This window comes from Haemaphysalis longicornis, unplaced genomic scaffold, assembly GCF_048455015.1.
Source record: "Haemaphysalis longicornis isolate Haplotype H1 unplaced genomic scaffold, Haemaphysalis longicornis Haplotype H1 scaffold_2, whole genome shotgun sequence".
NCBI lineage: Eukaryota > Metazoa > Arthropoda > Arachnida > Ixodida > Ixodidae > Haemaphysalis > Haemaphysalis longicornis.
Genome location: NW_027526295.1, coordinates 135,888,881 through 135,903,277, shown reverse-complemented (window position 1 = coordinate 135,903,277; position 14,397 = coordinate 135,888,881). Strand labels below are relative to the sequence as shown.

General features: G+C 44.1%; 1 protein-coding gene across 3 annotated transcripts in view; it reads left to right on the top strand.

Annotated features, from left to right (window-relative positions):
• Positions 1–10,230, top strand: part of LOC144169251 (uncharacterized) — a 62,407-nt gene extending 52,177 nt beyond the window's left edge. For 2 of the 3 annotated variants that reach the window (XM_077698310.1, XM_077698309.1), the window contains exon 5: positions 7,375–10,229. In XM_077698310.1, the coding sequence (XP_077554436.1) occupies positions 7,375–7,686 (312 nt within the window). In that variant the 3' untranslated portion in view covers positions 7,687–10,229. Of the gene's footprint in view, positions 1–7,374 lie in introns of all 3 variants that reach the window. The other variant, XM_077698308.1, reaches the window with a different exon arrangement.
• Positions 10,231–14,397: the final 4,167 nt, after the last annotated feature.

Genomic DNA, 14,397 nt, shown 5'->3' with positions numbered 1-14,397 from the left:
TTGGGATGATTCTCTAATTGCGGGAAACGTGTGAGGATCGCGTATGATGTATTCTTTATTTAACACGCGGCGTAACACTAACGATGACAGCCTTGTGGTCGCTGAAGTGTACGGGTAGTGGATGGTGAAGTAACGGGACCACCGTGCAATTTGCAGCGAAGATCAAGTCTATGCACGTGCCCGAAATCGGAACGCCGGTGCTGGAACGACCGTGGCTATGACGCAACGTGGCGCGGCTATGACGCAACACAATCCAACACAATCCACTTTAATCCAATCCAATCCAAATCCAAGCCAAGCCAAGCCAAGCCAAGCCAACACAATCGAATCCAATCCAATGCCCCTCGCGAGAGAGTGTTCGCTATCGGAGAGGAGACGGGGTGAGCGGCGGAGAGCGCAGCTCGCGCGGCGAGGAGAATGGGGGAGGGGTGTGGATGGACAACAACAACGCCGTATGGAAGGACAAGGCGAGTGAATGAGATGCAGTCGCATCTAAAACAACCTCAAAGCCCGACCAGCTCTAATGTGATGGATGCCCAGAAGCTGGTGGCTGTAACAGAAACCAACAGGCTACCTACAGGTGGCATTACCATCGCTGAGATGGCGAGAGATGAGCTGAGGCAAAAACAAGAGCGACACGACAGCTTAAACGAGAATTTTCAGAAGTGGGGGACAACATTCACATCCAAGAGTGACAAGAACTACAAATACGTCGGAGACAGGGGTGTGTCCTGCTGGCAGTAACACCTTTCGTCTGTACGGTCGTTGAAGCAGGTATAGTCGTGCCCCAACCTTTCCGCAATGCGGTTTTACAGATTGCACATGCAGGCATCATGGCCAGACTTCAAGGCATCCGAAAACAGCGGACAGAATCCTTGAAGAATTCTACTTGCAGACTATACATGTCAACATGAAGCGATTCGTAAAGTCCTGCGACATATGACAAAAGGACTGCACCGAAAGAACAAGTAGGCGTCGCACTGTTAGGAAGCATGCGGCATATCAACACTCGCTTCCATAAAATAGCAATTGATCTAATTGGTATGATCGAACCTGCTTCCGAGAAAGGAAACAGGTTTATTCTACCTATGACAGACGTCAAATTGGACTAAAGCGATGCCGTTGCGCTGCAAAGCATCGACAGCGTCCACGTCACAGAATGGCTTTTGGATAGGTTTTCCAGAGTGGGAAATTCCAAAGAAATCGTCACAGACCGAACGATAACCTTTTCCACAGGGCCCATGCAAGACGTCAACCGACTCTTGTCCTCAAGTCTCTCCACACAACACCTTATCATGCCATGAGCAATGAGTTGGTAAAAAAAATACACTCTACTAACATCACTCAGGCACCCACGACAAGCTCTCACAAACGGAACAGATGCTTAGTTTTGAAGAAATCAGAGAAACCACTCTCCTATCCCGAAGAGAGGGCTGAGAAACAAAGCGGGACTAGCCATCGTAGGAAAAACAGGCTACCCCGCTGAAAGAGAAATGACGGCGCGACATGGTAGACATGTCACCGATACAATGACTCCGCATTATAACTCTCTTCTACCAAAACTATGGATCCAGTGCTACTCAAGTACAGGCAAAATGGGAGGATAAAGATCATTTGGGGAAAGTTCCAATGTCATGAGAAGAGAACATACACAGACTCACAGATGCACGAAAGCGCGAGGCACCAATTGTCGTAGTTGAGCACTCTGGCAACCTTTTGAATGCATAACTCTTCAACGTACAGAAACGAAGAAGTGAAAGTAGGAGCCATTCTCTTGGCAGTCCGAATAGCGGAAGTATCAAAGAGAAGCGTAACATCGTCACAGACTCTCAAAGTCCATTATACTGTTTTCTCAAGTCAGAGTACCTAAGCTCTTCGGGGAAATATTTCCCCACACAAGGGAGAAAGTTCACATTACCTGCACACCCAGCCCAATGGTCTGGAAGAAAACAAAGCACTGACCAAAATGCCCACAAACTCATATGCAGTGCTCGTTGTGACCACGACTACCCCACTGCCCTCTCGAAAAACGTAAAGAAATAATATTCATCCTTTGCCTAGGAACGCCATCTTTTCCTTTGCTACAAGGAGGTCTCAATGTCGAAGAATCACGAACTCAGTGGACGGAAAATCCAAAACAACTACTTGATAATTTATGTGAGAACAAATTAAACATAACATCTTTCCCTTCTTCGAGGCATGGGAGGCAGCTTTGACCAGCTTGTTATCTCAATACCAGCGTGAGCTGATTGAGAGGGCAAGGAACGATGCCGCAGCACCTGGTGTCGTAGACTCAGGTTCCACCTTTGAGCTCCCTGCCTAATCTTTAGTCAAATTTCCTAAACCACAACAAAACCTTCCTGGGCAAAGATCCCCGCTCTCACACTTGATCTCTCACTCTCTGTTTCTTCGAAAAAAGCGAAATTGTTCAGCCCGGCTTAGACACCACTTCACAAACAATTTGATACACTGACGCTGACGACTGCTCGCTCAAACTGACAACCACGTTTCAGCCGTAATTTTTCGCGCTGAGATTTTAAGCCCCAGAAGAGTACAGAGCCTTTGTCTCTCTTTAGCCACGGTGACTAAAAACCCTGATTGCTAGACATTCTCTTTTCGATTACCTTTAGTGCTCCTGAAGCATAGGTCGCAAATGCAGCAAGTGCGTACGAAAAGGCTCCGTTGGAGTCGAAGTGTCGCTATGGCGCCTCAAATCATACGATCCAAATTTAGATGTCTCTACAACTTTTTTACGGCAATTTTTGCCCTTTGCTCACTTCGCGCCACAAAATATAGAATCCTCATGCTGGGTTTTAAGTTTATGAGACAAACGGGCCCATCAACATAAAATCCTATGTAGGACAAACGGAATGGTTATTGTTTATTGTTAAAACGTAATACAAGAAGAGCTTCCGAAGTTGGAAGAACTGTTCGGCATGCCTCCCATAAAAAGGTGCATTGCTTTGTCATTGCATTTTTAGTTTTTCTACTTTGTCTTCGTACTCGCTATTGTACTCCCTCCCTGTTATGACCCTCAAGGGAGGGTTGACAGTATCAATAAATAAATAAATAAATAAATATTATGCACTGTTACATAAAAAGCAGTGACATTATTAAATAACTGAATAAAGCATCCTGACTAGTACCAAAAACACTTCATAGACAATTTAGTTTGAACTATTTAGACGCAACTCAATGCTGACGCAAAAACTGCGTTCGGAGTAGCATAAAAAGTAATGGCGAAGCACTCAAAAGCTATGAAAACTTATGACATTTGAGGACTCTTGTGATGCTATAACTCAGTTTCTTTATAACTGGAACAAAATATTGTTATTTTTTACTGAACTCAGCTGACGTCCGGGTGGGTTGGCTAGGAGGCGATCCTACATTGAAATGTTCAAGAAATAAGCTGTAAATTGACCATAATTGGCTATGACGCTGGGTAGTAGATCCTTGTTGTTTTCAGGCAACCGGGCATTATTGCAGTAAAGCAGAGCAGTGGCTGTCAGGAAGTCAATAAACATTTCCTAGGCAGGAGCATGGTAGATTATGGTAGTTTGTTTTTGCTGAAAAATGTTTATCAACGCAAAATATCTAAGCTGTTAAAAATTGATGTCACGCGAGTCGTGATAGGACCAAACGCAATAAGCCGCAACTCAAGGGTTTGTAAATTCTGCATGTGCGAGGCGAGTGGCGTAGTTGGTACGTCATGTAGACGCGCAATATTGCAAATGGGTGTGAATGAAGGCGTGATAAAGCGAGATCATATTGTAACGCGAAAAATAATGACGTGATGTGATAAATCCCTCCGGACTAAATTAACTTTTTTAGATAACATTCTAGTGTGCAGATGAAATCTCAGGTGTTGGTCTAGTAGCACGCCTAGGAGCATCATATCTGATCAGGGATGAATGACATATGGTCTTGTAACAGCAATGGCGATGTCAGTTTGATGGTGCGCAGCTGCTTGTGAAAGAGCACGAAATGGTACTTTGTAAGGTTAATGTAAAATTTGTTTTCTGCGCACCAGAGGGATAGGTTCGTTAAAGCATTACGTAATTGGCCACAACTTTGTTTGCCAATTTATTATGAGCACAAAAGGTATAATCAACAGCGTATGACATGATGAAGCTAGAACGAAGCCCTTCTCGCAGATAGTTTATATACAGGGTGATCAAAGTTACGTCGACAGGTTTTTTAGGCGTGGAGTACCTTAGGACCGCACAATGCCCTTCCGCGTCGGTGCGCATAGCATTTACAATCGCAAAAATTACGCAAGCACCGACAGGATTTGAGCCTGCGTCTGGCAGACCAGACAAAGTTAGAGTCAGTCGTCGTACCCATTGCGCTACGACCGTGAGTCAAACGGCTTACTTTCTCGCCTGTAACGGTGCGGAGTACCTTAGGACCTCCCAATGTCCGTCCGCGTTCATCCGCGCACGTCACACCATCAAGCGAAAATCCAGCGAAACTCGATTTCAGCCGTGAGTTGTGGTTTTATTTAGGAAATAATCAAAATGCAACTCACATTTCAAATCGAATGATGGTCGGGGCGAAAATCGGATGTAACTCGGGGCGGAACTTGGATGTCATTTCGAGTCTCCGTACTCCGCACCCTCACCATTATCCACAGAGTGGAGATGCTGCCATTCCTAAAATTAGGCGCTTAGATGTACGTGAAGACGCCAGCTAATTCGTGGCGTAGCAAGTAGGAGGACACAGAATGTGGTGCCAACTATTTGATGTCGGGGGCCTAATTAATCAAAATTTAATATTTAGTTTTTAGCGGCTGCAGTAAGCAGGCCTTTGTGTATTGAAGAGTTAAACGCAAGTCTGTTTCTATGCATTTTTGTTCGGCAGAATTCTTCTAGCGTAATCGTATTCCGAGGTATCGAACTCCGAAGTTTTATACCCGTTCTCATGATTACGCATTCCCGAACGCGAAGACAGGCGCAACGCTGCTTCATACTGTGACGTACCTGCTGTGATCACTGTTTATATTGACAACGGGGTGGAGATCTGGCAAAATTGATATAATAAATAAAAAATAAGCAACATTGATAACTGGAATTCTTTCAGTCTTGGCTGGTGTTATCGCAATCTCCAGCATGCGGAACCGATATCGAAACACAGAACAAATGTGAAGAGATTTCCGCAGGTCATCACTTTCTAGTGTGCGTAATCATGAGAATAGCCATTATAGGTGTCACTTCGATATCTCGGACTGCGGATGCGTTAGAAGAACGCTGCAAATAAAACTGCGTAAAAACATTAGTGCGTCTAACTTTTCAATACAAATATGACTGCTTACTACAGCCGCTAAAAATGTTATTATCATATTTTGGTTTATTAAGCTACCGGAATCAATAATTACAATCTAATTGGGTGTCTTCCTGTGCGCATACCCTCACTGCAGAGGTTGTCTTCACGTAAAGCTAAATGCCTCATTTCAAAAGACTTAATTTTTATCACTGTGTATAATAAAATAACAGTAGGCCCAGCATGGAACCCTCTGGGACACCTTTACTGATACTTAGCGGTTCTGAAAGTGAACCATACAATTTTGCGACCTGACATCGGTTAATTAGGTAGCTGCGCAGTAATAATAAAGCGGGACTTCGGATTCCCAGGTGTTGAAGTTGTTGGCAAAGTTTATTATGACTAATGGCATCGAAAGATTCTGTGAATGCAATGAAAACTAAAGCAACAATGTCCGCGCCAATATTTCTGCGTTTTATAATGTGGGTAACAGATATTAGAGCTAGCTCATTTTCCTGGGTGGAAGCAGCATTGATGCGCTGTTCGAATTTTAAATTCCTTGAGAAGCTTTAACAAGCGAGTTACAATTATTGTCTCGATTATCTTGCTAAATAGGTCGCACACGCATTGTACGATAACGCGAAACTATTTTAGGATTTACATATTTGAAGACGAGCAACACTATCAAGCTTCCCCCCTCGGTAAATGTGCTATTTTTAAATTAACCGTATGTAATGTGAGAAAAAATGGGTGCGGTATAATGTTCTACAAGATTGATTTTCAGTAGGTTTTTTTCACCATGTCGGGGCCCCGTCCTTTTTGGACTTAACAATAGTACAGATAACATCTTCCGCGTAAGCTGCAAAAAGCTAAAGCAATTTTTGAAGGCGAAAGGGGCCAGTATATGCTGCGCCTGAAGTTAGTAAGGACCTAACGCCACTACGAATAAAAGATCGGTTAAATCCATCCTCAGTGTCAGGTGAGTCATCCAGCGTACCAGCCGTTGTGGTAATTTCTGATGCGGAGTGCCGTGATGTAGGCTAATTATACAAAGTTTTGAACGGTTCCCAAATGTCCATAGTGTCGCTTTGACATTTTGGACCTTCTTTCAAGAAATGGGCCTTCTTCGCATCTTTTAAAAGCTTGCTAAGCAATCCAGAATAATTAGTGTAACGGATTCTCAGAGTTTTTTTATTGGTTGACGCTGTATTTCCTTATGCAGATTTGGGTCTTTTGATGAATCAACGCAAAGGGCACGGGTTATCCATGAATGTTCTGGTGCAGAGTACCAGCGTGTGGTATGAGTTGTGAAAATTGCTAGTTTGCAGGAACTTGGTATTGGAGAAGTTAACTGGTTTTTATTATATTGCCATCACGCAGTTTATACGAGTTGTAGGTCAGCTCCTGTGTTGGTTCTTTTCATCGTCATTTTGTCCTGTTCATAGCGCAGTTTTTGTAATCATGAACCAGCTATCCTAGCTTCATGGTTTAGCTCAAAATTAGGCGGTGGATTTTATAAAATCATAGGTGAAAATATTTCTCACGCAGGGAATACACCTGCTGACTACGGATGACCTATCCATAGCGTCCGTTCTAAGAATAGTCGGGACAACATCCAGTGTTCCAAGGAAAAGAAGGAAAATGTAACGACCGCACTTTGGCTAGCAGTATAAATAAAATAAAAAGAAGCAAAAAATAACAAAATAACAGTTCGGGCACATCATATGAAACTACACTGTGGGAATTAGTCAAGAAAATTACACAAAAACAATCAAAATATACCGGGGGACCTTCCTAACCAGCAGGCAGCAACGATTAAACGGCTGTGTTTATTCGAAACTACTATGTCTTTTACAATAAGCCGAATTGTTCCTTTTACCTAATTCCTCACGGATTCCCCGTGCGAATTTCACTGTATCCCATCCCACTATGGTTAGATCCTCATGAAAGGAAGTGCGGGATGTTTTCGTTTCCTGCACGCAGATCCTTGCTAAATGTGAAAAAAGTATTTGTGGAAGCGAATGATGGTTTAGCTCATTTGTTGGAGAATTCTGGCACAAAAAACATTGCTTATCTCAACCACCTGTTGGTATCACTTTCTTCCTTTTGTTTCAGGTAATGAATTGGACCGTGACTACTACAATTTCCGGCTCATTTGCCATCAGCCTTACAAATTCCACACATCATGACTATATACTGGTCTTTTCTGCCGCTGCCCTTGAAAGCGTTGACTATAATCTGCTGGTGCGCGCAAGAGATATAATTGAGTGTGTGTCTCGGGGCACCATGAAGTCAGTCACAGCAAGTGCAAGTCATATTCACGTTCAAGAAACATTTTCCAAGAAGAGGAACAAAAGATCAACTAGCTCAACACGTGACATTCAAGTAGAACTGGTGCATTCATCTCCCACTAACCATAGTTCATAAAGTGTAAAGAATCAGACTCCACATATTTCAGAATTATATACCTTACAGTTACAGGACATATCTCCTAGTTTGAGGTACTAAACTTACAGAAATTATGAGAATGTCTACTGAAACGTAAGGAGAGCTTAGTGCTCTCACCCATTTCACTATTCACGAATTTTCTTGGTGGTGTGCAAAGAGCAGATTTTGCTGCATAAACCCCTTCAAGCCGAGGCTTAGGGTATAGTCAGAACTCTTTCCAATCCTTGTGTCTGTATTCCCTAGCGTAGATGTTTTCTTGTTAGCATGCCTTTGTGCATTTTTGCGGAGTAATTGGGAAGTTGCCAATTTTTACTTCGATCCCACGTATTTGATTAAAGTTGAACTATTCCAACATCTAACAGTTCCTTATGCCAATTTGTATCCACAGCCACCGCGCAGCAGACTGTTGGAGCGTTTATGTTCCTTAAGCTACATACACAAAAAAAAAATTGTGGTGTGTCTGTCTGTCGGCCTGCTTGCCTTTCTGCCTCTACTACGAATAAAATATCGAGTGAAAACTGACCTAAAAACCGTAGCTCCAATCTTACGACTACACATTATCCGGGCGAAACGAAACCTCGGTCACATTTCAGCTACATTTTATTTCCCGTCTTTCGAATGGCAGTGTTTTTTAAGCCAAACACAAACTGTTGGACTCAAATCATGGTGCGCAAACACCTAGGAAGCAGAAAAAAGATGGCTTCGGCTTAGCTCAGCTAACCATTGATATGCAAAGCAAAAGCTTGGATTAGTCTGGTCGAATCTTGGTTCCGCCTGGTTTACTTTTGATATAGCGCTATTGCCGACCAAGGCTCAAAGCCGTTCAAACCGTACAACGCTCATAAAAGGAGGCCCAGCGAACGCAGCGAACGCGGCATCACTCCGCTTCTCCGTGCGCGAGACGATCACGTAGCCCCAGACGAACCTGCGACGCATGCATCGGAGGCCGCAGGGATGGTCGGCTGCCAATCAGCTGATCAGCAGCAAACGCGGCGGTGGCCGCCGCTCGTTCTGAGCAGAACGACTGAAAACGGGGCCCTGTGCGCAGTGAGAAAAGCGTGCCCGGCGAATCACGCGATGCGCTTCGAGGAGTGTCTCGGCAGGGGTCTGTCTTCGGTAAAAAGGTGAACTTGCACATCCGCGGCGCAACCACTGGACGAACAAAGAAAAGCTTTGGTTTAAAATGTGGTAGAATTGGGACAGCCTACATTGCGCTTAATATGAAACGAGTTATAGGAGAACGGAAAAGTTCGAGCGGACAGAAGAACGAAGGAGGGGGCGCTACCTTGCGGGTGTGGCTTCACGCTGTTCACTTTAAACGAGCTTTGCAGGGTCGAAAGCGAATACGCAACCCCTCTACGTCAATTGCCATTTCTTGTAGCGCTACGACGGGAATAAATTTACAATATTATAACACATAAAACTCCATTTTGGGGTAGTACAGGGCCGTGCGAGGTTTACGTTTCAGAAAGAGTTCAGTGGGGTACTCCCATAGTAATGGTAAATATTAAGAGTTCTTTGTACCGTTTTTCCACGTAATAGCTGGTTAACGCTGATATAAAAGCTGTTTTTATGAAATATATACTACCGCTTTTATGCGAAGTCGTCCCCACCTAAGACACCTCGTGTGCGTAACTTTATTTTAACCGGATAAAATAAATATTACAGGCATTACACTAGTGCATGAAAGCAGAAATACGGGTTACAGGACCGAGCTTCGAGAAGCTTATGTGCTATCAGGAATATCTCAGCTGGTTATAGGGGTGACTGTATGGAGATTGTTAATCTGTCGTAGAAAGTAAAAGGTAATGCTCATAATTCAATTTATTGTACCTGAAATAGGTAAACGAATTAATCTGTATTCACCTTATAGGCAGTAGAATATTTGAAAGTACAGAACATAAATATTTTGCGGTCCTACATGTATTCGGGTGACAGAAAGGCAGTTTTAAACACGGCGGTATTTCTTGGGCTACTTAAATACGAAAATATGTTGTCGATCTGGTACCTGTGTGCCTGCCTGTCTGTCCATAGATTTAGTCACGGGGCCAAAATATGCAGGAAATCTTGAACAAGACGTCGCGCCTATTTTGGAGAAAGATTTCCGGGCAGCAAATAAGGTGGCAACGCTGAGACACGACAACATTGTAAGCAAAAACAAACATTAGGCCTATTAAGAAAAAAACAGAAATGGATGTCTTATTTTCAGTGTCAGTAATGAATAATAATTGTCTGCTAATAACAAATACGCCCTGAAAAAAAATTTCTGATTTAAAAATACAAAAATTCTCCCGTGCATCACTATCCCTCGTGGCATATTTCAAGTACAAAATTAATGAAATGTTCCAATAGATTGCGCGGTCCGTCGAACGCGGTAAAATTAAGTTGTCTTGAGCAAACCTCCCCCGTGAGTACCGTGGGAACATCGAGACGGAAGGTTACGAGCGTTAGGCGTGAGCATCAAAGTGACGAGAGGCACTTCCGCAGCAGAGGCGGCACAGGACAATCGTCTTTCGACGAAATATGCAGCGATGTGACCAGAGAAGCCGCCAATTGTTCTGTGACACTGTCCGGAACTGTACTGAAAACATAAAAAACGTTCCGTCTGCGCAGTAAAAGCCTGTGGATTACTGGAGTTTTTTTTTGCAGAAAAAATTCAAAATATATGGCTTTTTGACAAACAAATCATAGATGAGCTGTGTAAGAACAGTTAGGCGACAAACAAATTTTTGTTGCAACAACACCCTCAAACAGTTTATAAAAAAACAATTTTTCCAAATTCTGGCACTACTTCGGCAGCACTAAAGCTGAAGTGTAAAACTTAGTTCCGTACCGGTGCTCCTGGTATAGAGAAATTATTTATCCAGTGCTTTAAAATTGAGTTTTCTGAAGGTGCAGATAATGAGCCCTGAAACCAGCAAATCGGATTCCCCAAGGACGTTCGGGTAACGGGCGAAACCTTTTTCGCGGTGATTGTAACTACTGACAGGCGTAATTTACAGGGTAGACGCCCTAACACACATTTCAAGAGAATATCACAATGGGGGACTATCGAGGCACGAAAGAACTAACAGCCCGCTCACAGCCTTTGTACATTTCAGGAATTAAGGGGTAGCTGCTTGGTTTTCAACGCGTGGCTGGCTGGACTGGCCGTCTCCGTGCGCTTTTCATACCGATGCGGAAGCTTGATGCCACTTCGCCAATTGCGAAACGTCGTCGCTGTCGCAGCGTAGTCGCAGCACCTAAATTTGTGCTTCGCAACGGCCCTTGCATCACTACTAGGGGACGATCCAAACACGAAAGGACTGGCAGCCCTCTCACGGCATTTGTGCACTTCAGGAATCACGGTAGCTGCTCCTGTCCCCGGCTGCTTGGCTCTCAGCGCGTGCCTGCTTAGACTGGCCGTCACGGTGCCCTCTCCACAGTGATTTGAAAGCCGGACGCCAATGCGCCGACTCCTAAATGTCGTCGCTGTCGCACCGTAGTCGCTGCACATAAATTTTGTGCTTCGCAACGCTCCATTCAACACTATTAGGGAACAATCCATGCACGAAAGGACTGGCAGCCCGCTCAATGTATTTATGCATTTCAGGTGTGTGTAAATCGCATTTTGCTTTTATTTTTCATAGCTTGTGTCTGGATCGTTCCGTGCAGTGTCTGATTATGAAGCGGGTAGCAGAAAGGGGTCCGTTTCGAAAAGGTTCCTACCACAGTGAAAGAGCTCGGAAGCTTACTTGTTAAGCTGAATGCCAAAATGTAGGAAATGAACTCTCACGTTGGTCAGGAGCTTGCCACGTTTTATAAGTATGTCGGGCCCATGGGGGACTGCTTTGATTCTTTCAATAAATCTCTTCAAGAAGCAGATAAGCAGTTATAGGAAGTGAAAGCCTAACAAAGCCGCCTGAAGAGTGAAAACTGCGCCTTGAAAAAAGAACTGATGACTGTGAGGTCTGAACTGACAGAACTGAAACAGTACGACCGGTGATCTAATCTTGAGTAAAGGGCGTGCGGAAAACCCCGGAAGAAACAGAGACCGGTATAGTTCTTGCTCTTGCCGAGAAGGCAGGCGCAGAAATAACATTGGCTAATATTGATGTTCCGCTCCGGGTCCCAATGAAGGAAAAAAAAGAGTAGAACATCACGGTTTTTATCATGTTCTGCCCGGGACGAGCTACTCGCCCCTTCAAAAAAAAGGGCCCATCTCCCCGCGAGGGGGACTCAAGTAAATGCGTCGCATAGGGGGTGGGTGTATTGCGTTAACGTTTAGTGTCTGGGGAGTTGGTGGTAGTGAATGCGTTGTATGAGCAGCTTCTTGACGTAGTTTGAATGAGTCAAGGATATACGGCGCGTTCGTAGCATTTCATTCTGTGTCGGTTTTGTGGCGCAGTGGGAAGAGCACCATGTACCTCGCGTTCCGCCCACAGGTAGTGAATGCGTTGTATCAGCAGCTTCTTGACGTAGTTTGAATGAGTCAAGGATATAAGGTGCGTTCGTAGCCTTCCATTCTGTGTCGGCTTTGTGGCGCAGTGGGTAGAGCACCGTGTACCTTGCGTTCCGCCCGCAGGGTCGTGAGATCGAAACCAGGTGCCGGTAAGTATTATTTTTTTATATAGTGTAGGGGGAGGGGTGCGGATCTGCTGTTGAGAGCGAGGAGGGTAGCGTGATGCGGGAGAGGAGGAGTGGGGGAGAGGGCACCCCTGGAACGGCTGTTGCGGACGCCGAGGCACGCCGACAACGCCGGGTGACATCGTGAGTTAAAGAAATGCTCTGCATTTAAAAGGTGAGCCTCGCTGCTTCAGATTTGGGACTGAGTGGCACTACACTGATTTACGTGAACGAGAATCTTTGCCCTGAGTACAAGCAACTACTTAGCAAAGCTTTTGCCGCAAAGAAGCGACACAATTGTCGTTACGCTTGGGTGACCCAAGGCCGAATTCTGATCAATAAATCCGATAACTCGAAGATGATTAGAATACGCACAGAAACGGATATAGCCCAAGCAGCGTAAACCTCTGCTGCTGCCCCTCCCCCCTTCCACCAGACCCCCTCCCTTTTGTTCTATTGTTTCCATACCCTCTTTTTGTATGCTAAACGTCAGCGCTGTTACTAACGTTTGCAGATTATACCAGGCGCGATAAGTATTGCGCTGTAATACACGGGGTATTGCGAAAAATCTTGACACTCTCTGCGCTTTCTTAGCGCAGCACTGCTTTTTGTATGACGTTTTCCCATCAACAGAAACATGGTGGATGCTTTCCCAGTGCTTTAGTATACCAAACTGCATATTTGAATCCCGCCATAGAATATTTAATAACCGAGAAGGTGGGGTTGGTTTGTATATCAAGAGATCTCTAACTTTTGAACCATGTCATTTGCTGAACTCCTCTGTGCGTTCTGACTCTGAAATTTTCTTTGTTGAGCTTGACGCCATACTTTTAGGAGTCGTGTACAGGGCACCTCAGACTGACCACAGCCTTTTCTTCGCAGACTTAGAAACTGTGTTTGCTCTGCTCACGGAAAACAATAAACCCGACATTATATTAGGCAACACAAACATCGATATTTTGGCCAGTGGCATTCAAGAATACACAGACCTGCTGGATTTCGTAATTTTATTTCAATTCCAATCCGAATAATGAAAACAAGTGCGACGTGTATTGATCACATCTTGTGTAATTTCGGTCCTGCCTGTTTTTTTTTCTGGTGTATATGATACAGCCATTGCTGATCACCTGAGTATTGCTGCTCTATACCGCATAGAGAATGCGCACCGAGAACGTGGAACTAACGCTTAGTATGCCACTAGAACTAATATACTAAAGCGGCAAAGGTATTGTCTCAGTACAGTTTTAATGAATATAACCTTATGACCACTAATGAACATTGTCGTCTGATGACCGAGATAATTCACGCCGTACTGAAAGAGTACCGTGAAATCTGCCGTAAACAATATTATGCGCATCCGATATGCCCTTGGATGAGTAAGGCGATTCTAGAAGCGATAAGGACTCGAGATCATTGGCATCAAAAAATGAAACAAAACAAAGGAAATGCATACTACTCTTCTCAATATAAGAAACATAGAAATAAAGCAGTGGTCCTTATGCGAAGAGAAAAAACACCTTGACTGTACACGAATTAGTTATTCAGCAGGGAACAGTAAAAATTTTTGGGCGACCAGCAATTTCATTATTCGACCTAGCGTTCCCAAAAGGGTGCTACCCGTTTTACACTGCTAAGTTGATATCCAAGCCTTAACCGAAAATTTCAACAATCACGTCTGCGCAGTCGGTACGAATTTGATAGCCGGGATGCATTATACTGAATGCCTTCATTTGCCTCCGTGGCATGAGCTGTTTGGGACATCACGTGCGAAGAAGTCACATCAACAGCCAAACTGCTAGCCTCTGGTAAGGCCACTGGAATCGACACCATTCCTGTATCTGTTCTGAAAAACAACATAAACACTTTGCCCCTCACTTTGACCTCGCTATTCATTAAGGCTTTCTTCACTGGTGTTTATTCCGATACTTGCAAAATGGCACGTGTCATTCCAATATACAAAACTGGTACCCCAAAGACCACGGTAATTTAAGGCCAATTTCTGTTCTTAGTTGCATTATTACTCTATTTGGAAATTAAGACTGCGATTAAGCGATTAAGACTGTTCCTTCATAAAAATGACAAATT